This window comes from Canis lupus, chromosome 15 (genome assembly GCF_048164855.1).
Source record: "Canis lupus baileyi chromosome 15, mCanLup2.hap1, whole genome shotgun sequence".
In the NCBI taxonomy this organism is placed as follows: domain Eukaryota; kingdom Metazoa; phylum Chordata; class Mammalia; order Carnivora; family Canidae; genus Canis; species Canis lupus.
The window spans coordinates 38105537-38132620 of NC_132852.1; the positions used below are offsets into that span (position 1 = coordinate 38105537).

Sequence of the window (27084 nt, forward strand, 5' to 3'; positions counted from 1 at the left end):
CCCTGGTGTCCTCTTGCTCCTTCAAACAACACATCAAATCTACCACCAAAATCTGCTGATTCCATCTCTAGAATATATTCTAAACCCATCTACTTCTCTTCTATTTCCACTGCCACATCCCAAGTCTATGTTACGGTCTTCTTCCAGTTGGATCATTAAAAAAGCCTCTAAATTGGGGTTTCTGTGCTTCTACTCTTGCCTAATTCAATCCATTCTTCATACAGTGACCAGAAAAAAAAAATTTAATGAAAATCTGATCCTGCGATTCTCCTTGCTAAAAGTCATTCAATGGTTTCCTACTACAATTACAATAAAAACCCAAATCCTAACTTATGTCCTCAGCTTCTCTCTCCAGCTTCATCTTGTGTGACACTTTTATTCATTGTACTCAAGTTATACTGGTCTTCTTACAGTTTCTCAAATTTACGAAGTTCTTATATGCCTCAAAATATTTACAGAGGCAATCTCCGTATTTATGTCTGGAATATTCTTCTCTGTAGCACTTTGACATGCTGACCTTCTACTCATCTTTTAAGTCTCTGTGTAAATTACTACTTCCTTAAAAGAAGAATCCTAACCTCCAGCAACCTAGATCAGGAAGCCCCTGTAATCTCTTGCTGCGTTCTTTTTTTCCTATTACCTACCAGTTTGTAATTAAAGATTTATTTTTATAATTGATTCTCTGTCTTGCTCATGAAACTGAAAGCTTTGTGAAAGGTAGAGTCTATGTGCTCTGTTCACCCTATAGCTCTCATATCATGCCAGGCACATGAATATTAAATGAAAGAACCTCATGGAAAAATACCACCGTCATAAGAATTTTAGTTCACTGCCAATGAAAATAAGCACAAATCAGAATTCAAATATCTAGCTGTTTATTTCCTTGGTGCCAGGTATACCCATGGACAATAACGAGTTTAATAAAATTCGGGAAGAAACACACAGTTAGGTAGATTACTGTTGATACAAATTTATATTGTCTCCACTAAACTTCAGCAAGACTCAGCATCCCTTTTAACTCTTCCTAGTCAATCTTTCTCTTCACACCGCTATTATTCCAACTCCTGCCAACTAGACATCTAGACTAGAGGAAAAGCAATCCAGACAGAGGGAGCAGTAAGTACAAAGGCTCCAACTTGGGGGGGGGGGGTGGTACTTGATGTGTCTGAGAAAGAAGAGGCCTGTGGCTGGAGTCAAGTGAACAAGGGCCAGAACAAGGGGAGTAGCCAAAGAAAAAGGCAGCCATGAGATGCTACTGAGTCTTAAAGAGAATAAACACTTTGGTTGTTAAAAATTCTAAACAAGTGCTTGCTTCATTAGCACATATACTAAAAATTCTAAACAAGACTGAAAAACATTAAAGGTTTTCTGTGCAGAGGAGTGGTAGGATCCAACTTAAGTTTGACCATATTTATGCTGGTCTCTATATAAGGAATACAGACTAGAGTTTGGGGTGAGAGATAAAAGTAGAAGCAAGGAGATTAGTCTAGGGATACTAATCAAGAGATAATGGTGGCTTAGACTAAGGTAGCAAAGGTGGAAGTGGTAAGAAGTAGTCATATTCTGGATATACTTTGAAGGTGGAACCACTGGGATTTGTTGATGGATTAAATAAATAGGGAGTATGAAAGAGAGAGAAAATCAAGAATAATACCTCTTTGGATTTGAGCAAGTAAAAGGACAAAACCACCATTTATTCTCACTCTCCACTAACAGAAACCAAGGATTCTTAGAGAAATGGCTAAATTTACAGCTAGGACAGTAAGAGCTTAGAACCATATCACTGTGGTAAAAGTAAGGATGATGATATATACAAATACTAAATCATTATGTTGTATATTTGAATAACAGAATGTTATATGTCAATTATACCTCAATTCTGAAAATGAAGAAAGAATTGAATAAATTTTTTTTGAAGATTTATTCATAAGACACAGAGAGAGAGAGGCAGAGACATAGGCAGAGGGAGGAGCAGGCTCCATGCAGGGAGCGTGATGCGGTACTTGATCCCAGGACTCTAGGATCACGCCCTGAGCCAAAGTCAGATGCTCAACCACTGAGCCACCAGGTATCCCAGAATTGAATAAATTGTACAAAGTTTTAAAAAAGACAGAGACGGAGCAGCCCGGGTGGCTCAGCCGTTTAGCACCGCCTTCAGCCCAGGGCCTGATCCTGGAGTCCCGGGATCGAGTCCCACATCGGGCTCCCTGCATGGAGCCTGCTTCTCCCTCTGCCTGTGTCTGTTCCTCTCTCGCTCTCTCTCTGTGTGTGTGTGTCTCTCATGAATAAATAAAATCTTTAAAAAAATAATAAAATAATAAAATAAAATAAAATAAAATAAAATAAATAAAATAAAATAAAATAAATAAAATAAAATGACAGAGACATGTCAGAAGGACACAGCAGATGGTTTGAAGAGGCTTCCCTGCCCAAATCTGGAACAAGGTAAGTATCAAAATAAGTATCAATAGCAACAAACTATAATTTATAAAATAAGAATCTTCAAGTCTAAATGAATAAATAAATGGAAGATAAAGGCTCTTCCTTACAGTAGAATGCCAATTAATAAACTTCATAAAAGAAATGATGGAATTAGAAAATCACCTGTTCAGCAACCAACAAAGTAATAGTTTCAGGCAAGAATCACCACTGGATGCTAAATCCAGTGGGTAAAAGTCTGATGAGAAATTGGTATTTACGTGGTTTCAAAGTGTATTGCCATAAGATACTTACAGAAGAAAAATAATTTTACAGAGAAATTCCACCTTAATGAAGTGATCAGAGTTAACATCACTTGCGATCAGACACATAAATACTACATACCTCCTGATAGTATTTCTGCCGAAAGTGAATCATCTCAATCAAATTGTGATAAAGTGAACAAGCACTTTATTATTACTTTTATCAAGTAATCATACTATGATCATGTGTAAGAACATCCTTGTTTTTAGGAAATAAACACACAAATAAGTAGGAGTAAAAGGACATTATGCCTGCAACTTAGAAAAAAAAATTCTTCAAAAAAGGAACAACTACTTCCTCCTTTGATTTCCCATGAACTCCATGTTAAGTTTCTACTATGGTATGTATAATACTTTGTTTTTCTTATTGGTAGGAAAAGAAATGTGCCTTCAGAGGTAAACATTACCCAAAGTAGAAGTCAGTAATGACAAACCACAAACTGAACCAAGATCTAGCTGCTAAAAGCCAGTACTTTGTTAAATCATAAGATGGTAGAATGCTCAGCAAATGTTTGCTATTTATATTGTGTTTATTTTTCAAAAATATTCACATAATTATATACATAAACAATCTATTCACAAATAGGTTTCTTAAACTAAAGAGTTTCACCTATACAACGGAAACCCCCAGCACCAGCCTTATAAGTTCTTCCTTTAAAGATAAGAGATAGAACTCAACTTGGCTAACACACTGAGTTGGTAGCAAGAAAGAAACAATACAGGATAAATGAACATAATCTAGAAGAGTCTTTATTGATCTAGCCCTTGCACTTTTCCAATCTCATCTCTTGTCATTATCTATATCTAATGTCCTCTATCCTATGTGAAAATTTATTCCCACAATTAAGCATGTTTTCCTCCATTTTTAAGTCTTTGCATTACTGTTCCTTCTGATTACACGGGACCCCATTCCATGTCATCCTGATAAACTCCTACATATTCTTTAAGACCAGCTCAAATAGTATTTTCCCTCAATGAATCCTCCTCTGACTTCTCCAGGCATAGGTAGATGCTTGCTCCCTATTCTCCTGAAATACCATGTACACTATAATTAAACTTTTCACATGAAAAAAATTATTTATTTACAAGTCTCTCCTAGACTATACATGAAAAAAGGAATTTTGTCATTCACTTTGGCATCTTTAGCATCTGAAGCATAAGTAGGTTCTTTGTCTATACATTTATATCTTGCTACATGTCCCAAAGGATTAAGGCAGAAGCATTTAATAAATATTTCTTGCAGTAATGAATATGGCTGTTTTACCACTTGAAAAAAGCTTGGTTTTTGTTTTTTGTTTGGTCAAATCCCAACTCTTCTTCATACGTAAGATAGAAAATAAATAAACCAAACTCCCTGAATACTGGTAGTCAAGGGGCACCTGGGTGGCTCAGTTGGTTGAGTCTGAGCCTTTGGCTCAGGTCATGATCCAGAGTCCTGGGACAGAGTCCTACATCCCAGCATTGGGGCTACTTGCTCAGCAGGGAGTCCGCTTCTCCCTTTCCCTCTGCCCCTGTCCCTGCTCATGCTCACATGCTCTCTCCTCTCCCAAATAAATAAATAAAATCTTAAAAGAAAGATTGGTAGCCAAAAGAAACCCGTTTATCTGTAAAACCAAAGCAGTCATAATGGGTTTAAAAGGAATACCTTAACAAGCAGAACTATGTATATGCACAAACCATACCTATTTGCAGATCAGAGAGATAAATGAATTGCTGTTACTGCTTTACCCCAGTACAATTAATCCTTTGTTTTTCATCCATGAACAAATTATTTGTCCAATCTGAATATTCAACGTTACCTGCAGTGCTTGTTCTTGGATATCACGAAATAATTCCATATCTTTCTCAGTCATGATTTCCTGGCTCCCAAAAAGCCGTTCCTCACTTTCTTGTTTGCCATCCCAGCCATCCTGATTGTCTGCACGTAAAGAAAGGGCTCAGATGTTATTAATATTATCCTTAGTTTAATATATGAACTCGAAAAAATTCAAAAGCTTTTATTTCAATTTGAAGACCTTAATATTATTTTTAGTAGAAAAGAGGATAGCAATAAACTGACACCTAGAAAGAAGACTGAGTAAATAATATATACATATTGTATCCGCTTTATTATGAAAACCTGAACTGTCCTAAAACATAAAATTATTACATAACTAAATTTCAACTTCATTAAGACATTATATTTTAGTATAACATTACAAAAGTTTGATGAGCACCAGGTCACATACAGAAGTGTTGAAACACTACACTGTACACCCAAAACTAATATTATACAATATTATACTGTGTATGTTAAATAACTGGAAATTAAATAAAAACTTAAAAAATAATTACATACAAAAGCAGAGCAGAAAAAAGATCTAAGGAATATGAAACTTTGAAATGATATGAATATAAAATTTTTAGTATGAAGTTAATATATAAACATTCAAATATTGTTTTCAATTCTTTGGTGCTTTGAATGAAGTTTATGTTACATCAGGACAGGATTTTCATCACATGGGACCAAAACACAGAAAATTTATTCCTTTTGATGATCCTGTGATCTTCATAAGGCCAGTACATTCTACCTCAGCATAACTAAGATAACCTCCAAAATAACTACCATACTCCCCTCACATTCTGGGTACCTTTTTAAAGCAAAACTCCACAAATCTGAGGATCACAGATGATCATCCCCTGGGTAAGTATGAGAAATTATAACAATCATTCAGTAAATGATGCATCTTCCTCACATGAGCAAGGAAATTCATGAAAGGACTACTGGGGGATTATGTAGATGGTTATCCTCTGCACTTGAAGATGACTCTGCTGGTGACTAATTTCCTATTTGTGTAAGTATGACTGATAAGACCAATTTGTGACAGTTCTTTTCAAATTAAATAGACATAGAGGCTGCTATTCACTTAGTATAAGAAGAATAAGGACAAGGACTCACTGGTGAACTATTCCCAAACTGAAAAACATGTATCTGAAGATATTATGTGACTTTAATGCCCCCTAGTGCATGACACAGATGGATGCAGGAACAGATTTATAGTAAGCACTGAATAGCATTCTATCAGATGGTGCAGACTGTTCCTTAAATTCAACAATTCATAAAGAAACTTACAAAAGTCAATTACAGCAAAAACTCACACCAATGTAAAATAGTCAATATTTCATCTAATAATTTGTTTCTAAAACTTTCCAGTAGATTCTTATAATTATCCATCCCCAGTGAAGTAGTTAATTCAGAAAAGCCTTTCACTAGGATCTGCTTTAGATTCTTTCCTCCTAAGTCCAACCTAAATGGATTGCATATTTTCTCAGATAAATATACTCAGACTGGAGCTAGAGTGTACATGGCTGATAAAGACACGAAAAGTACTTGAACACTTAAAGAGTAATTAGTTGATTGCCACACTGGTGAAAAGCCAACCAATAAAGCATAAAAAGGGGAACCTGGCAATGATGAAATTTCCTCTCCTGTGCTGGACCCATCAACCATTTATATAAGCAGGAAAGAAGACATAGTGAATACAATCACCAATGGGACATTCAGTGGAAGGAAATCAAAATTAAGAAATTCTTTTGCAGTCTATGAGACACTACATTTTTGGCCCTTGTGATCCAAAAAGAGTCCATTCTCATTCTCCTATTTTCCTCAGGACTTTTCTACTTCCTTCACAGGGTTAGGTCTGTAAACTCAAGGCACTAAATAGCAATGAGACTAGTTTAAACTTTAATTACCAAGACAGCTAATCAAAATTTCCTTCCTCTGACTTGAATTACCTGGTACACTACTAAGTTTTCTCTACAGAATTTTTCTACTTTGAAAGTTAGGGAACTTAGCCTGATATACAAGTATGAAATGAATTAAAGAAGGAATGTTACAACTAATACCACAGAAATACAAAAATCACAGGAGACTACTATGAACAATTTATACCCCCAAAAAACTGGGCGGTCTAGAAGAAATGCATAAATTTCTAGAAACATACAACCTACCAAGATTGAATCATGATGAAATAGGAAATATGAACAGACCAATTTCTATAAGGAGACTGAATCAATAATCAAAAACTTCCTGACAAAAAGTTTCACTGGTGAATTCCATGGAACATTCAAAAACACTTAATACCAATCCTTCTCAAACTCTTACAAAAATAGAAGATGGAACTCTTCCAAGCTCATTTTATGAGGCTAGCATTACCTAAGCCAAAGATACCACAAGAAAAGAAAGTTACAGGTCAATATCCCCAATGAACACAGATGAAAAATCCTCAAAAAAATATTAGCAAATCAATTTCAACAATACAATTAATGGGTCATATACCCTGATCAAGTAGGATTTATTCCAGAGATTCAAGGATGGTTCAATATCCAAAAAGTCAGTCAATATACCACAATAACAAAACAAAGGATAAAAATCAGATAACCATTTCAGGAGATGCAGACAAAAATTTGACAAAATTCAACATCTAGGATAAAAACACTCAACAAAGCAGGTATAGAGAGAACATACCTCAACATAAAGGTCATATATGACAAGTCTACAGCTAACATCATACTCAAGAGTGAAAAGCTGAGAGCTTTTCCTCTAAGATCAGGAACAAGACAAGGATACCCACCCTTACTACATTTATTCAACATAGGATTGAAAGTTCTAGCTTAGAGCAATTAGGCAAGGAAAAAATAAAAGGTATCCAAGTTGGAAAAGAACAAGGAAAACTGTCACTATTTGCAGATGATATAATATATAGAGAAAACCCTAAAGATGCTATCAAAAAACTGTTAGAATAAATGAATTCATTAAAGTTGAAGGATACAAAATCAGTACAATAATCTGAATTGTTTTTATACACTAATAATGAAGTACCAGAAAACGTAATTAAGAAAACAATCCCATTTACCATTGTACCAAAAAGAGTAAAATACCTGGGAATAAATTTAACCAAGCAGGTGAAAGACCTGTACATTGAAGACATACCACTGTATATGTATAAATATATGTATGTGTGTGTCCAGACATACATATATGGCATTAATGAAAGAAATTAAAGACACAAATAAATGGACAGATACTCCATGCTTGTGGATTGAAAGAATATTGTCAAAATGTCCACAGTTCCTAAAGCTATCTATAGTTTCAATGCAATCCCCATTAAAACTCTAATGACGTTTTTCATAAAAACGGAAAAAAGAATCCTAAAAAATTTATATGCAACCACAAAAGACCCCAAATAGCCAAAGCAATCTTGACAAAAAGGACAAAGCATTAAAGCTGATTCCAAACTATACTACAAAGCTACAGTAATAAAAACAGTATGGTATTGGCATGAAAACAGAGTTCAATGCAACAGAATGGAGCACCTATAGATAAACTCAGGTCAATTAATTTACAACAAAGGAGCTAAGAATATACAATGGAGAAAAAGAGAGGGTTTTCAATAAAAAGTATTGGGAAAACTGGACAACTCAAATGTCAAAGAATGAAACTACATAACTCTCTTACACCACACACAAAAAGTAACTCAAAATGGGTTAAAGATTTGAATTTCAGACCTGAAACTGTAAGACTCCTAGAAGAAAACATAGATGGTAATCTCAACATAGTTTTTAACAATCATTTTAAAACGCGATACCAAAAATAAAAGCAACAACAAATAAGTGGGACTACATCAAACTCAAAAGCTTTTGCATAGCAAAGGAAACCATCAACAACCTACTGAATGTAAGAAGATATTTACAAGTCATACATCCAATAAGGGGTCAATCCAAAATATACAAAGAACTCATTCAACTCAATAGCAAAAAACAAACAATCCATGGGGCGCTTAGGTGGCTCAGTCAGTTGTGTCTGACTCTTGATTTCTGCTCAGGTCAAGATTTCAGGGTCATGAGATCGAACCCTACATTGGGCTCTGTGCTGGGCATGGAGCCTGCTTAAGATTCTCTCTCTCCCCCTCTGACCCCACCTTCCTGCTCAACTGTACTCTCTCTCCATCTCTCCAAAACAAACAAACAAAAAAACACAAAAACAATCCACTTAAAGATGGGCGGAAGATCTGAACATTTGCTCAATAAAGACACAAAGATGGGCAACAAGTACATGAAAATATGCTCTACATCATTAATTAACAGTAAATATGCGAATCAAAAACACACGGAGATATTACCTCACACCTGTCAGAATGGCTATTGTCAAAAAGACTAGAAATTACAAATGTTGGTAAGAATATGGAGAAAAGGGGACCACTGTGCATTGTTGGTGGGAGTGTATACTCATGCAGCCACTAGGGAGAACAGTATGGAGGCTCCTCAAAAAATTAAACAGAACTGCTACACAATCCAGCAATTCAATTCCATTTCTGTGTATGAATCCAAAGAAAACAAAAATATTCACTCGAAAAAATATACACCCCATGTTCAATGCAGCATTATCTACAATAGTCAAGATATGTAAACAACCTAATGCAACCATAGACTAAAAAAACTGTGGTGTATGTGTATAATATTATTCAGCAAAAAAAAAAAATTTTTTTTAAGATTTTATTTATTTATTCATGAGAGAGAGAGAGAGAGACAAAGACAGAGACAGAGTGAGAAGCAGGCTCCATGCAGGGAACCCAATGTGGGACTTGATCCCGGGACCGCAGGATCACGCCCTGAGCTGAAGCCAGATGCTCAACCGCTGAGCCACCCAGGTATCCCTCAGCCAAAAAAAAATTTAAAAAGAAATTGTGCCATTTCTGACAATATGGATGGACCTCAAAGTTTTTATACTAAATAAAGTCAAAGACAAATACTATATATATCTTCTTTATATGTGGAATCTAAAAATAGATAAGAAAGAAAAGAAAAGAAAAGAAAAGAAAAGAAAAGAAAAGAAAAGAAAAGAAAAAAAGAAAAAAAAGAAAAGAAGATAAAAGAGAAAAAAGAAATAAAAGAAAAGAAGAAAAGAAAGAAAAGAAGAAAAGAAAAGAAAGAAAAGAAAAAAAAGAAAGAAAGAAAAGAAAAGAAAAGAAAAGAAAAGAAAAGAAAAGAAAAGAAAAGAAAAGAAAAAAAAGAAAAGAAAAGAAAAGAAAACTCATAGATACAGAGTGGTTTGCCAGAAGGGGGAGAAATAGAGGGTAAGAGAAAAGGGTGAATTATTTTCAATAAATGAAAGAAACATTTCAATAAATGTTTCAATAAATCACATTTTAAATAAATAAATGAAAACTAGGAAGCTTAGCCTGATACATAAGTAAATGGTCTGAAGCTGTAGTTCTTTGTCTCTTTTAAAGTATAATCCATGAAATATTACAACTAAATTTGCCAAGATTTGAAGTAGAAAAATCAGTGATCTTACACCTGCATATATTTTGGTCTTTTCTCTATGCTTAGATCAACAGCATTTTATCCACCCATACTCTTCCGATTTCCTTCTGTAACTAAAGTAAGCACCATGATGCTCATCACATGATTTGTTTTGTAATTTATGAAATGTAAAGATATCCTTGATTTAAAGTCATACCTTAAATTTCTATAGAAGATTCTTTGTGGTTCTACCAAAAAAAAGGCACCATCTTTTGCCTACAAGTTCCTATTTGCCCATTTTTATAACTTCATGTTCAGCGTCTCAATTCCTGCTATAATTATCATCTTACTTTTTTTTTCCACCTTACTTTCATCTAATATGTATCTTTAATATGTTCTTTTGTCCATAACCAATGTTTAGTAATCAAATGTAAATCTATTCCAGATAACTACTGTTATTCCAAATAATACACTTTGGGAATACATTTGCTTCTTAAGTGAACTTTTACCTGTGGGCCAATCTGAAGTGCTCGATTTTCTGTTGCCCTTTTTCCTGATTCTATATTGCTCAGAATAGTCTACCACTTCCCCTCGAGGTTTCCGCCCATCGGGGGAAGGGGTGAAGAATTTGGTAAGGCCATCAATGAGCCCTTTGGTTTTCTTGTTAAACTTCAAGGGGACACTGCTATCTCTGCAGAAGTCCAAGCCATCTATTCTTTCTAAATATCCTTCTTCTGATGATGATGCTGATTGGCTGGAAAGAGTGATTTTACGTTTCCGACCCCGTCCAGGACCAGTTCGAACTTTGCTGAAGGGACCTTTTGATCTTTAAAAAAAAAAAAAAAATCAAACAGGGAAAAGGGTAACTATTAAAAAATAAATCTTTATAAGGTTTCTATTTAATATAGAACATGTCATTAGTAAATAACCTATGGTTTTATTTAAAAACTATATTAAGAATATTCCATAAGCCATAAATATTATAGAAATGAGAAGTAATATTGTTATTAGAAATAATATTTCTGGAAAGTCGTATTTTATAGCAAAAAGAATCATAGGTCGGGAATCAGAAGGTATTTTTAACTCAGAATTCTGCCACTTTATAGCTATATATTTTAGAGAAATTACATTCCGTCTATACAACAGTGTCTTCATCTATAAAATGAGAGTTGGACCAGAGGACAATTAAGACTCTTCCAGGTATAAAGTCCTATGATCTCTGCACCAACACAGAGTTACCCTTTTTCCTCTAAACACAAGGATGGGTTACTCTGAAAGTCAAGAATTAAAAGATCATCTTACAGGAAAATTAAAGCTTAAGATTTAAAATATGAACTACAATACTGATGCTGTGTATTTCAAGCTGCTAATACCCATTCCTTTCAGTTATTGTCTTCAAGACAATCTTAAAGTATAAAAAAGGTGGGTAAATTTTTAAGAATAGAGGTTTACTGGCTTAAACATATCTTACATATCATCAAAATCAAAAGGGAATTACTATAGACACTTAAAAAACAAAAAGAATTAGATACTGAATCTTGCCCCACATCCTCCACACATAGCCCAGTTTCCTAGTCCACAAGAGACTATTATATCCCTGATTTCTGCTAATAGATGAAAAATACATTATATTATTTTGTATCAGGATACAAAAATGGGACTTGGGTATGACATCAATAGCAAAAGTTTTCCAGTAGTTTATACATCTAATATAAATAAACTACTGAGACCACATCAGGTGAGGAATCTGCGAAATACTATAATAACGTTTTTCTTTCTTGTTTACATAAGAGGAACAATATTAGGCAGTGGTTAAGAGTCCAAAACAGGTGCCAAACTACTTGTGGATTTTAATCCCAGTTCAACACTTACTATAAACTGTGCAAGTTAATCTTTCTGTGTTGTAGTTTCCTCCTTTGAAAAATAAGAGTAACAACAATACTGCTTCATTTGGTTTTTGGGAAAATTAAATGATTAAAACACTGTAAAACACTTAGAACTTTATTCTAACTTGGCACTTTATTAAGAGCTCAGTAAACATAGCCATTATTATTACATAAAAGTGCCAATTTTAACAACTGGAATTTTTTTCATAAAGCAAATAAGTATATCCTACACTAGAGAGAAGACCCTATCCTTTTCTCCCCTCACCTTGCCACAAGTACAACTTACACCGTGTTTTGTTTCTTTAACCTGTTTTTCGGACGTCCTATTGGGTTAGCATAGCGCCGTTTTATCTGTGCTGCCTTCTTCTGTAGAAGTTTTCGTCCTTTTTTCCTAGGTCGACATATTTGACATATCCACATGCCTATAAAAAGACAAAATTCTACATTAGGCACAACAGACACAGATACATGGAAAAAGTTCAGATACTCTAGGAATTCTTAACCTCTTGTAGGTCAAAGTCTCCCATTTAAAAATCTGATGAAAGCCCCTTAGAAAAATAAACATGAAAACATATACACACAAAATTCTACAAACAACTGGAAAAGACGCACAAATATCCTGAAACCCACATATGGTTGAAGTCCTCTGATCCTTGGTTAAAAACCCCTGCTCTACCCCTGGCACCCAGATAGAGGTTTCTAATTACCATTCTACAAGAAAAGAAGCCAGATTTCCATAGAATAATAACTGATTCCAGGACTGAAGCAAGGAAAATACTTGATAACCTGGAGCATCTTATAGTGCTCAAAAGATGAGAAAGGCATGTCAAAAGGACCTAGAAGCTAACTTGAAAGAGCTCCCAATCCCCAAATCAGGGTCATTCTGAGCAAAAAAATAATCACATCAGTGGATTACAACTCACTAAATAAAATAAACATACATGAGTCCATTACTAATATAAATAATTGAACAAATAAATGTGAAAAGGGATAGCTCTTCCTTACAGAATTCCAATTAATAAACGTAGAAGTGATGATGGAAGCAAAAAAACCGTCACTATGTAAACACCAAAGTAAAATTGGTGCAAGCAAGAATCACTGATGGATACTAAAGTTAGTACAAAGAGGAAAAAGTAACTTTAAGGTCAAGTTTCTACTGTAATCAAGTGATCACAGTTAACATTACCAGTAACAAGACATATTAGCATTATACAATTGCATTTACAATGCACTAAAGAAGGGTACAATTTCACTTCTGTGGTATTCTTGCCACTTTATAATCTTAATTTCATCATGATAAAGAAAAAGACAAAACCAAATCCAAGGACTTTTTACAAAATAGCTGACCAGTTTCTTCAAAACTGTCAAGGTCAGGAAAGACAGTCTAAGGAATTAACACAGACTGGAAGAGACTAGGGAAATATGATAAATGCAACGTGAATCCAGCGCTGGATTCTGGACCACAAATTCAAATAAGATCTACAGATTAGTTAACTGTATCATATCAGTGTTAATTTCCTGATTTCAGTAATTGTACAATGGTTTTACTTTTTTTAAGATTTTATTTATTTGACTGAGAGAAAGCATGCACAAGCAGGGGGAGCAGCAGGTAGAGAGAGAGGGAGAAGCAGATTCCCTGCTGAGCAGGGAGCCTGACACAGGGCTCAATCCCAAGACCTTGGGATCATGACCTGAGCCGAAGGCGGACACTTAACCAACTGAGCCACCCAGGCACCCTGTACAATGATTTTATAAGATGTTAACATTAGAAGAAAACAGGTAATGGGTGCAATAAGAAGTCTCTATACTATTTTTGCCACTTTCCTGTAAATCCACATTTAACTCAAAATTATTTCTGTTTTAAGCTGCAACAAAACTTCTTTTGTAGGCACTAAATACCCAGGAATGTAGTCCTAAGAAAATCTTTCTTCTCTTGAATGATTCTCAAAAAGCCTTTTGTAACTCCTGAGACTTCAAATGGAAGAGGTAGGAAAGGGGGTATTTATTCTTCTAATACATACAAATCGAAGACTTTTCAAAAGGTAACAACCAACAGAATGACATAAGACAGACTCAAATAAGATTCTAAGTGGAATACTTTGACTGTACCTAAGGCTGAGTCCCTTTCCATCCATAGGAAAAGTTTTTCCAAGAAGAAATTACCAAATATCCTCTACGCATTTTACTTAGGAAATCTATTAAGTCACAAAATCAGAATTAAAAATGGAATTTGTGATAAGACAAAGCAGGAGAGGCTAACTGAATTTTTTTTTTTAAAGAAACTATAAGCATATAAGATGGAAGTTCAACCGGTGGTTATATTCCAACCAAATACCTTTCAAAGAAAAGGAATCAAAAGAATAGAATACCATGAAGCTGGAGTCTTATGAGTTAGGGCACAAAAACAATTTGTTTGGAAATTACTTTACTAAAACATTTTTTTTTAGTTTTGAATAAACTAATAGCTCTAGGCCTTTCAAAAGTGATGAACAGTGAAATAATTAATACTGATATAATCAACATGACCTAATACAATTGCATTTCTTCCTTTACAGAAAAGAGATATTTTAAAATATTACATAAGGTGAGTATTTTATCCTCTAGCTATAGAACTGGCAAATATTCATTCATAAAGGAACTACTTCACTGTACATGGATACTTAAATTGAAAATAGAGGAAAACAATAAGCCCATATACATAAGAATATTAGGCTTCCTAACCCCCACCTTTAAAGTGACAGCTCTCTTCCTACTTACACAGAAAGATGAAAATTATTCTTTCATTTTAACAAAGTAGATAAAAAGTGCTTTCACTAATATGCCCTTTATATTGCCAGTCTGATTTCAGAAAGTATTTTTCACCTTTTGGCATCCGGGTGAGTGGTGGGTCACAACACTCCATGTGAAAACCTCGGTCACAGGAATCACAAAAGAGCATGTTATCCTAAAAAAAGAAAGGACAGTTCTGCTTAACCTTATGAAACAAAAACATGTCAGGATCACAACTTCATAAAACCTAAGAAGTTTCAATGATCTCATAAAGGAAATGAGCTGCCATAATAGTCAAAGTTTCCTTAATTTATTGAAAAAAAAAAGTTTCCTTAATTTGTATTAACTGAGTAAATGGACAGTCTGAGTTAGCAAAAAGTTTTGCTTCAACCAATCTTTAATAAAGAACTAGTTTCATAACTTTCAAGTTTACCCAGTAACCAGACATAAGCTAACTTTAGTTTTTCTAATGGAAAGGAGAAAAGGATGATTTGTGGTTAATATACTAACTGACCATTCCTAAGTGAATGCCTCCACACTACTCAAATTTCAGGAGTATTTCTTTAAAGTGGCTTAGTCTCTCTGCAAACATAAAATTAAGGTGCTTTAGAAACTACCTAGAAAATCTAAGTCTCAAAGAGTAAGAATTCTAAACTAAGGATGTATAAATTTTTTTTAAGATTTATTTATTTATTCATGAGAGACACAGACTGAGAGAGAGAGGTAGAGATGGAGGCAGAGGGAGAAGCAGACTCCTTGCAAGGAGCCCGATGTGGGACTCAATCTCAGGATCACGAGAGCTGAAGGCAGGCGCCCAACTGCTGAGCCACCCAGGCGTCCCAGGATGTGTAATTTAAAGAGACTCTTGTTTCAATTCTGCTGGATGAAGTAACTGAAAGGAAAATACCAATTGCACATTCTACATCTATAACAAATATTAACATTGTAAGGCAGAGATACTCACTGCATTTTTGCCTTGATCTCGACAAGAGCTGCACGTTTTACACTCAATGCACTGCCACCGTAAGGCCTTCACTCTAACCGTTAGTTCAGGGGAAAACTTTAAACAGGATGGATGACCTAGTAAGAGGGGAAAATTCTCAAATGAAACAATCAAGAATCATTTTTTAATTATATTGAAGGAATGATGTAGAAAAAGGCAATTACCTTAAATCAAAATATATCAAAGAAAAGATGCTCTTGGAAGCTTGCCAGAAGTGTCTCATCAGGACTTGGAATTCCAATTCAGTTTTACTGATGCTAAACAGTACTTAGTACACCATGCACCCCCCGATGTGATTATAAAAAAACCTGACAAACTCTTAACCTTTATTAAGCCTGCATTAAAGATAATGTATGTATACATGCTTTATGTACATGTTATGTACATAACATGCCTAGGCCATTTCTGGAAGGATACACAAAAACTGTTTCCAAATGTAATATCCTAAGATATGAAGCTGTAAACATTTTGAAGAAGGATTTTACCTTTTACTTTAACACCCTTCTGTGGTCTCAATTTTTTAAACAATAACATGTTACTTTTATAACTAAAAATATATTTTTATTAAACCCATCATTTAAAGTTACTTTAGCTAAAAACTAAAACCCAAGCAATATCTCCATTGTGATCAGAATGAACAGTAACAGAAAAAAAAAAAAGTTTCCTCTTCTAAGAGTTAGTATCCATTTGAGTCTCAAAATTTTAGGAAACCAAATCTGCCCTTACTCTGGAAAGATTTGCCCCATTCCCCTAAAAGTTGTTTATTTTCCTTTGGTGAGAGAAAAGGCTGACTAAATTATTTTCTCTCCTCTCCTTTCTATTCCTAAATAAACTTCTTTTATGAGATGGTATGAAGTTTATTATTAAAACATCACTAATATTAAAGGAAAATGGGAGAGAAAATGTAAAAATCTCATTCATAATCTCATCTTCCTAGATTAGCCATTCCCTCTTCTACTTTTCCTTTTTAGACTTGCTAAAAGCCCTTGCACAGTTTTAATTACAGGGTATATACAGTTTTATTTTGCTTTTCTTCATTCTTTTAGTCAAGTAAACGTTATTTTATATTCTTTAAACTGAATTATTCCACTCAATACCCTATAACCTACCTGGCCATTTCCCTATTGTTAACTATTTAAACTATTACCTGTAATTCACTACAATGAATTACTTTATGTTTACAGATTCTTTCCTTCTTCTAGATTAATTCCTTAAAATAAATTCCTGAAAGTGGGATTGGTAAGTGAAGTGAAAGAAACATTTCTATAGCTTAAGACGTAGATATGCACTGCAAAAACATGTTTCTGAACCCTCTGATATAATATCTAGTGCTACGACATGTACAAATATTTTACTATTTCATCAGCTCTACATTTGGGCTCTTATCTTTCAAATTTTATTATTATAAAAGTTATAAAATGACACTTCACTGCTATGCTGGTGTGCATGCTTATCATTACTTAGGTTAAATGTTTTCCTAATATGTTCAACAATTAACTTTCTCTCATATAAACTACCTCTTCATAGGCTCTGACCTTTGGAGTTTATGCTCAAAATGTAAATATGCTCTTCACACTTTATAGCTTTTGGCCCTTTACCATATTTAATGCAATTATTTTACCCAAATAATTATTTTAAAATTTTGGGTATTTTAGTTCTTAGTTTGGAAATTATCAGCTGTCATACATATGACTATGTCCACAGTTCTCTTCCTTGACGACTGTAATAGCCAGGCTCCAAGCTGCCCTCCAAATATTCTTGCCTTTTGGCAAGAATACCAAATGACACACTGTGTAGTTCCCTCCCACAATGAATAGGGGATTCAGCCAATTTGTGTGCTGAAACGACAGGCTAGGCCAGGTAATAAAAGATATTGCAGATTCCATCTTGCTCTCTCAAATACCTGCTTAGGAGAATTCAGCAGCCATTGTGGGTACACATGCAGCCTGAAGAAGTTGTTCAAATGGCAAAGAACTGAGGCTCTCTGTGAACAGGCAGCATTAACTTGCCAGCCCAGTAAGTCAGTCATCGTGGAATGGGAGCCCACAGATAACTGAGTACCAGTTAAAATCTTGATTGCATCCACATGAAAGATCCCAAGTCAAAACCACCCAGGCAAGCCATTCCCAAATTCCTGACCAACAGGAACATGAATTTTAAAATGCTGTTGCTTTTAGTTGCTACATTTGGAGCAGTTTATATCTAAGGCAATAGATAACCAATAGTTGTTTATTTTAATAGTTCTTTATAAGTTCCTTCTATTGTTTTCAAATTGCAAAGAACTCAGAGACCACCTCAAATATAATGTGCCTTAGAAGGCAGGGCTATAACACAACTCCCCCACCCACCCCCATTTTATTCCTACCTCACCTGAGCAGATCCATTTTAGATTCCCATATGATTTCTTAAGGATTCTACTATAAAAATAGTTTGGAAATCACTGCACTGTGGGATATGTCACTATATTTTTACCTAATATTTTGTGATTTTATGGTTTATATTTAACTGTAAAAATCCATCCAGAGTTCATTTTGGTTTGTGATATTACGCTGGATATGGTCACCTACCACTCAAGATCTCTTCCTGCCTTCTTCTGAAGCCTTCTCTTTTATTTAATTACATTAAATAAAAAACAAAAAGCTAAAAACTGTACTTCTTAGACTCCTTTGCAGCTAGGGTCTAGGTATGAATTAAGTTCTACTAACTGGATGTGTTTGAGTGATTTTTTGAAAGAGAAAAATGAAACAAAGACCACTCTTCTCCTGGTACTGACTGTTTTATAATGATAACGTCATAGGAATGCCAGTACCCATCCACTCTTCACCTTAATGGCTATCCAGAGGTAATTATGGTGATGGCCAAATTCAGCCTTTCAATATCCAGCTACAATCCTGCAGCAGCCTCCTGCTTCCACTTCTTCCAAATGGAGGCAGATATAAGTGACTCCCTTGTTGAATCAGTTCTGTAGTATTCCAGAATCGGTCCTTAAAGCCCAGCGTAGAGCTTTCCTCTTCAGCCCTTCTAATAATTTCACAAACATCTGGTCCTGGTATTAAATTTCTTTCCTCTTGAAGTATCTAGAGTGGTTTCTGGTTTCTCGACTAAATCATGATTGCTACAAATATAAAATACTGAAAATTAAGCCAATGATCAAAGATAATGTATAATGTTGATTTACTAAGGCTATCCTACAAAAACTTGTAAGTTCTGAAAATGTAAACCAAGAATATCTCTGGAATTGACAAACTAGGAGAGTCTTTGCAAAATCATTTTTAGAGCCCACGATTTCATACAGCTCACTAAATTGCAGTGTCAACATTCCATTTCCCAATGTGACATGTGTAAGTTTCTATCAAGAAAAACAAATCTGTTATCATCCTGGTTCTATTCATAAAGCCTGATGCATAAATTAAGAAAGATAAGTAGTGATTATTAAAGAAACTAGCAATAATTTCAAACTGATTGCTGTGATTTGAACAGATGTTTGATAGTCAAGTATAAAGACCAACAGGAAAAAATAAGTCTATGAAAAGATTTTTATAAAAAACAAAACTAAGACCTGGTTTAAATGAACTAAATAAAACATTTCAACTATACATTTAAATAAATCCCTCCCTAATCTAGAAGTTCATCTCAATTACCTTAAACCAGAATCAAATTAAAGTCTTAGTTTTATAAGGATCAAGAATACCACCTCAGTTAAATACACCTCCCTCTTGCCTGACAGCACACGTCAGAAGGAATCCAAGGGATTACATACCACTGTTGCCACAGTCAGCACAGGAGATGAGTTCCTCTGGCTTCTTTTCTCGATTTTGTTCCTTTGTACCAAGACAGAAACTACAGATGGGGATTGGTTCAGCAACGGGCTATAAAGAAAAAAAATTCACTCAGGTACAAGTACTTTTTTTAGTATGAATACAAAGACATTAAAATTACAGTCTTAAATTCCTATGAGAGTTCTATGTAACTTTAAGACAACTGTATCACTCTCCTAAATCCCCAACTAAGTAAGGGAGTTTTTACAAAACCTGCTCTGGCTGGACCGTTATAACTAGTCCTTAGAGTGACAGCTTTGGTCCAAAAAAGATCACAACCACACTGGTCACTTGAAACTAAATGACACAGTATGGATTAAACAAAGCAAATCCTTCACCTAAGATTTTTAAAATTTCAACTGAATAAGAAATAAAAAAAAAAAAGTTGAAAGAAATTTCAACTGAATAAGAAATCACAGTATCAACCCTTAAAAGGTATGTCATGTAGGAGAAGTGATAAAATGTGCAGAAGTAAGCACCACATTAAGACAGCAGACATTAAGTGCTAGAAGAGACAAACAGTAAGTGCTCTGTACAAATGAGAAAGATAAATTTCAGTTGTGGTTTGGAGAAAAAAGGTTGAAAGAGGAAGATAACATGTAGTAAGTATTAGTACCATGTGCTATGAGATCCTAAGAAGTTTGTCCAAGGACAATTGATAATAATTGTTAAAACCGAGTTTAAAACTAGGTTTCTATGTTCCTATACAGCACTGCCCCTGCCCTCCAGCCCACAGGATGCAGAGAAAGACAGTATAAGTAGTATAAACAAGATGAACTTAGGTGTGCAGTCTGCTAAAGCCAGTGCTTAAAGAATATGGTTTCTGTGATAAGTGTAGGGGCCTGGGTACAACAGTTTGTGAAGATTGCCACTGAATGTTTTATAAAGACGTTGGACTTTATTCTGCAAGAAGAGAAGAGTAACAGAAGGCTATTGAACCAACCTGTATTTGAGGGGGAAAAAATCCAGTAGCAATATCAAAGACAAATGGGGGAAAACCCAAAGATAGGTAGAACATTTAAACAATGACCACAATAGTCTGTTGAAGACAAGATGAACCCGAAAAGAAATTTTTTTTTTAGAAAAGGGAACAGAAAAAAAAGCTATGGGATTAGGAAATCAACTAGTTATGGAAGTTGATAGAAAGAAATGAGTTAAATATGACTGACCTAATGAAAAGATGGTGTGAAACATTAAGTCATTTTAAAAGAAGAAGATCAGGAGAAAAACAGGTGCTGAGTTTGATGTTAGATGTAGTTAGTTGGAGGCACTCCCTGTCATATCTTAACCATTTATACGGGACAGAGATATAAAGCCCTCAAGATTCTTTTAGTCTACTGGAGACAACAGAGAAAGTGTCTGTCAGTACTAGAGGAAGGGAATCAAGTAGGAGAAAGGAACGTCAGGGGAAGGAAGGCTTCCCAGACTCTAGTTCTTCTGGAGATATTTGACAGCGAAGCCCCCTTAAAGGGGTATTCAAAGAAAATAAAGAATCAGGCTTGGGAGGAGGGGGATGAGCTTAGCTTGGGACTTACTGAGCTTAAAATGCCTATGGAGCATCTATATAGCAATGCCCATGGACTTTACGAAACAGGGATCTGGAGTTCAAGAGAAAGGTTGGCCTGGAAATTAAAATCTAGAAATCAAATACCTTCAAAATGGCATTAGGATTCTCAAAGTTGATGAGTTCTCCCATGGAGAACAGTCAGAAAGAAGAGACCTAAGGTCAGAACACCAATATTAAAGTGGCTGTTAGAGGAAACAACCTGGAAAGGAAATGGAGTACTGAGAGAGTTGGATGGTACGTCAATAATGTTCAACACAAGCAAGTTAACAGTATTGCTCATCCAAGAGATAAAATGAGAGATGAACAGCTAGAAGTTGTCTTAATAATTGTGGCTGTGGTAAAGATTGCCACATCCTTTCCCAATTAAAACTTAAATAAATATTTGGAGGAAAAAAAGGAGTATGATAAAGAAGAGAGAGTAAAGTCAGGAAAGACTTCCCTGAGGAGTAGAAACTGGAAGTAAGCTCTCAGTTACCAGGCCAGTCACAGAATGGAAGCTACTAACAGCATATTTAACTAACAAATGGCTTCTATCCAGAATACATACAGAATTCGTACATGTCAGTATGGAGAAGACAGACAATTCAATAGAAAGTAGGCAAAAAACTTCAACAGGCACTTCAAAACAGCAAACATATGAATAATATATAAATGGCCAAAGAACATAAGAAAAGATGCTCAACCTCATTAGCCATCAAGGAAGCAGATATCAAAGAATGGCTAGAATTCTAAAGACCAGCAATAGTTAAGTGTTGATAAGAAAGTACAACAGAGGGATCCCTGGGTGGCACAGCAGTTTGGCGCTTGCCTTTGGCCCAGGGCGCGATCCTGGAGACCTGGGATCGAATCCCACGTCGGGCTCCCAGTGCATGGAGCCTGCTTCTCCCTCTGCCTGTGTCTCTGCCTCTCTCTCTCTCTCTCTCTCTCTCTCTCTCTGTGTGTGACTATCATAAATAAATAAAAATTAAAAAAAAAAAAGAAAGTACAACAGAACCCTTACACTGCTGGCAAGAATATAAACTGACAAAACTACTCTGAAAACTATTTGGCAGTATCTACTAAAATTAAACACAAGCATATTATATGACCCAGCATTTCCACTCCTCACTATATATCCACTAAATGAAGTACACACACACACAATTAAACATAAACAAAAATGATCAGAACAGCATTATTCATAACAAAATTTACTCAAACAAAAATTCCCAAATAACCAGTAATGGGTGCACAAATAAACTGTGCTATATCCATACAGTAGAGTAATAAACAGTAATGAAAATAAACAAATTACAATCAACAACATGGATTACTATCGCAAACAATACTGAATGAGAGAATAGACATGGAAGAATACATACTGTATTATTTTATTTATATAAAGTTCAAAAACAGTTCTATATTGTTGTAAGTCAAGACACCAGTTACCTTTAGAGAGGAAAGAAGAGGTAGTAAATTGGCTTCTGAGGTACTGGTAATGTTCTTTTTCTTGACCTGGATGGTGGTGTCATGAAGTTAATAATATTTAAGGCATATTCTTACAAGCTGTGCACTTTTCTATATGTTTTATTAGAATTATTAAACTTAAACTAATGAACATCTATAGAGTAGGATAGTGTTACCTTTGAAATATTCAGAAAGAAATACCATCAGTGATTTGGACACTGGAGTTTGAAACTTAGAAGAATAAGGTAGAAAGATTTAAAAGACAGCAACATGGGATCCCTGGGTGGCTCAGCGGTTGAGCACCTGCCTTTGGCCCAGGGCGTGATCCTGGAGTTCCGGGATCAAGTCCCACATCAGGCTCCTTGCACGGAGCCTGCTTCTCCCACTGCCTGTGTCTCTACCTCTCTCTCTCATGAATAAATAAATAAAATCTTTAAAAAAAAATTAAAAAATAAAAAATAAAAGACAGCAACATGCAGGTGATAACTGACAGTACCCAGTGAGAAAGAGGAGTGAAGTTGTAGTAAAGGAGAGAGAACAAAGGGAAGACACTGGAGAAGTGAGATAAAATCTAAGACAGAAGGAATAAAATATTAAAAAAAAAAAAAAAAGAAAATCTCAGACAGAAGAATATCAACATTTAGAAGCATCCTAGGGGGAAAAAAGAGAGAGAGACAAAAAAGCATCAGTCTGAGGTAAAACAGAACCGACAGGAAGTGATGACAAAAGAATTACAAGAAGCAGAGAGCAATCAACAATCAATGTTGGGAAAATAAAATATCTACTGGATTATAAAACTAATAAATGGTTGGAGATCTCACTAATAGTGAACCTTTTCCAGTGATAGGATAAGAACTAAACTCCTGGAAACCAACAAACTGCTATGAAGGGCAGAGAGCAGACAGGAGATAGCTTTAAAAAATGTTAAAGGGTTTTGATGTGCTCTAGGTATTTAAGATGAGAAAGGTTAAATCTATTTCAATGTGGAAGACACACATGATCAAAGACATTCAAGAAACAAGAAATAATAGGAATATATTATATAGTAAGGTTTAAAGCTGCACTGTTCAATACAGTGAAACTAAAACATGGCTATTTGAAATTTGAAATAAAATAAATGTTATTCCTCAATCACACTAGCTACATTTCAAGTACTTAACCTTCACACGTGGCTAGTGATTATGGTATTAGCACAAATATAAATATAAAACAATTCCATCATTACAGAAAGCTCTACTGGATAACACTGGTTTTGGAAAGAAAAAAAAGGAAGAATTTTAAAGCAAGGATAAAGGGACTTTATAAGATAAGATGGTGTAGACGTATTGTTTGTAGGTGAGATGGTGGGAAAAGGGAGATGTTGAGGGTGCTCATTTCTGACAGCCTCATTATTTCTGGAAAATAGGAAATAAAAATCGCCTGTCAGAAGTGGAGCAGGAATTGGCTAGATACAGCATGAGAAAGTGAAAGCTGACTGAGAAAACTGACAGGTAAGATTAGCTGGGTCCAAGAACAAAGATAACGAAAACACCCTATTATCAAAATGAAAAGTGGACACATATTTTTCAGACAAGAAAGAATCAGAAAAATATGTATTAACATAGAGAATAAACTCAAAATAGAAGGGAGAAAAGTTGATGGAGCCCCTACAGAATGGCTCAATCTCTTCACTAAAATAGAAGACAATATTACCTGCTTAAACAGAAGTAGATGGGTATGGGTTTGGGCATTTACAAAAAAAGTCTTGAAATCTCTATGTGGAAGATGAAAGAGGATCAATTCGGGATGAAAAATAAAACTGTCAATCAGCCCTAACCACATAGCTAAGATCAGAAAGTTCAATCTGTAGTATTTCCAATCAAAATGCTTATACAACTTTTCTTAACACTTCTGAAGCCTTGGACTGACAAAATCAGAGAGCTGTAGATTGAGGAGATAAGCCAAAGGGTGAAGTCCACTAGAATGCAAATAGAAATAGATTTGACCTTTGAACAACACAGGCTTGAACTACCCAGGTCCACTTATAATAAGCAGATTTTTTACAGTATACTACTACAAGTGTATTTTATCTTCCTTATGATTTTCTTAAGATTTTTCTTTCTCTAGCTTACTTTATTATTATAAGAATACAGTATAGGGATGCCTGGGTAGCTCAGTGGTTGAGCAGTTGCCCTGCCTTCAGCTCAGGGTGTGATCCTGGGTCCGGGGATCGAGTTCCACATCGGGCTCCCTATGAGAAGCCTGCTTCTTCTTTCTCTGCCTGTGTTTCTGCCTCTGTGTGTGTGTGTGTGTGTGTGTGTGTGTCTCATTAATAAATAAATAAAATCCTTTAAAAAATATAGTATATAATACATATAACATACAAAACATATACTGATTGATTGTTATGTTCTTGGTAGAGCTTCAGGCCAACAATAGGCAATTTAGGTTAAGTTCTGTAGAGCCTAAAGTTATATATGGAATTTCGACTACACAGTGGTCAGAGTGCTGAGCTGTTCAAGAAGGGTCAACTAAAATGATGGGCCACAAAGTTAAGGCTGAGCAGCATAAGCAGAAGGAGGCTGACAAAAAGTGTTTGAAGTTAAGGTACCAAGGGAATCCTGATGAACTGAAAATAAAGGTCCAGTAGGAAGTAAAAGGATTGAACACCAGGGTCCACAGGGTGGAATTTTTTATTTCCCTATGTATAAAGTCCTAGCTAATAAAGGAAACCTCAAATCACAAATGTGCTTCAATTCTAATATTCAGTAAGCACTATCAGAGACATTTGAGGGAACAGTGGTGAAGAATGCAGCCAAAGCCCCAACTTTCATAGAGTTTACACTCTAGCTGACTACAGAAAAAAAGTAAAACACTTAAAAAAAAAAAAAAGCAAAAATATGGTATTAGTAGATAGGAAGAACTTCAGGTCAGAAGAATTTGTTCAATAAAGCAACAAAAATCATCTTAGAGACAGTGAAGATCAAAGAATGTGTTAACTCTTCTTGGGTCTCTCCTCACCCTATCCTCTTTTTAAAATAAGGTAAGAAAATGGAAAAGTAGGTCTACTAGTAGGATATGGACATAAATCAATGTAATGACCTACTAGTGCTAAACTAGTGATACCATTTTCACACATAAAGTACATTATATTACCTCAGTAGTCTGGTTTAAAAAGGTGTAAGTTGAGGAACACCTGGATGGCTCAGCCAGTTAAGCATCTGACTCTTAATTTCAGCTCAGGTCATGATCTCAGAGTCATGAGATAAAGCCCCACGCTGGGTTCCTGGGCTCTGTACTCAGCGGGGAGTCTGCTTAAGATTCTCTCTCTCGGGGGGGGGGGGGGGATCCCTGGGTGGCTCAGGGGTTTAGCACCTGCCTTTGGCCTGGGTGTGGTCCTGGAGTCCCAGGATCCCATATCAGGCTCCCGGGGCATGGAGCCTGCTTCTCTCTCCTCCTGTGTCTCTGTCTCTCTCTCTATGTCTATCATAAATAAACAAACAAATAAATAAATAAATCTTTTTAAAAAGGTTCTCTCTCCCTCTCCTCCTCTGCCCCTCCCCCACCTGTGCACACTCTCTCTTAAATAAATAAATTTAAAAAAAAAAAAGGAACAAGTTGTGTTCAGATAAAGAATCCTATGTAACCTGCATTCGTGGCTGAGATAGAGAAGCCTACATTATAATAAGCTAACGGGCAGAGCAGGAACAGATTATAATTTAAACTCAGTTACTACAAATAATGTACATTAGTAAAAAGAAAAAAAATAATGTACATTAGTAATAGCAAAATACTAGTTTAATCTGCTGCTACTTTCAGAGTTAGATTACATCACATTTAAGGAAACAAACATACAGGATGAAGAAAAAACAAAGTCTGAAAAATAGTTATTCTTCAGCATAGGAAATGCAGTCTTCAAAAATTAAAACTATTTAACAATCTGCCTTCAAATATGTCTTTACCATCTAGAACTAAAATAAAGTTCCCAGTGGCAGAAAGTGTTATTTAAAATCTTACCTAAGAAATTCTTAGCAAAACTGTCCCTATAGTTTACTATATATTCCCTGTAACATTACTGCTGTTTTATACACACACACACACACACACACACACACACATATATATATAAAATCAATGCTTCACATTACTAGATTTTTTCCTCTCCCAAAACAAAATAACTAAGGTCATTTAAATCTGCCCATTGATTTTGGTGAGGGGAGGAGGGTAGCAATTTAGATAAACTGGCTGCTTGGTTACTTAGAGCTGTGTAGATAGTCTAACTCAATTATTCTGATACTTATCAAATGACCACAGTGTTAGACCTTGCCTACTCACTATATAAAACAATTTGCTGACTGTTCTCAGTAATGACAACCTTACCTAAGTTCAAACAATATTGATATTTTTTAATGTTTTATTGAAATTTCAGTTAGTTAACATACAGTGTAATATTAGTTTCAGGTACATAACTTCGTCATGCAGTATTGATACTTACAGCATGAAAATCCAGACAGGCTGAAAAGATATTGGCTAAGTCAAATACAGACTTTGGTCCAAACAGACTCAAATTACATAGAAAGCTTTCAGTAAC

At 35.2% G+C, this 27084-nt stretch overlaps 1 protein-coding gene across 8 annotated transcripts in view; it reads right to left on the reverse strand.

Annotated features, from left to right (window-relative positions):
* KAT6A (lysine acetyltransferase 6A) overlaps positions 1-27084 on the reverse strand; it is a 114008-nt gene that overhangs the window by 34890 nt on the left and 52034 nt on the right. For 4 of the 8 annotated variants that reach the window (XM_072776627.1, XM_072776628.1, XM_072776629.1 and 1 more), the window contains 7 exons: positions 22497-22562; positions 19444-19552; positions 15645-15760; positions 14774-14855; positions 12198-12333; positions 10535-10851; positions 4541-4659 (listed from right to left, as the gene is read on the reverse strand). In XM_072776627.1, the coding sequence (XP_072632728.1) occupies positions 4541-4659; positions 10535-10851; positions 12198-12333; positions 14774-14855; positions 15645-15760; positions 19444-19552; positions 22497-22562 (945 nt within the window). The remainder of the gene's footprint in view (positions 1-4540; positions 4660-10534; positions 10852-12197; positions 12334-14773; positions 14856-15644; positions 15761-19443; positions 19553-22496; positions 22563-27084) is intronic. The other 4 variants (XM_072776631.1, XM_072776635.1, XM_072776630.1 and 1 more) reach the window with 3 other exon arrangements.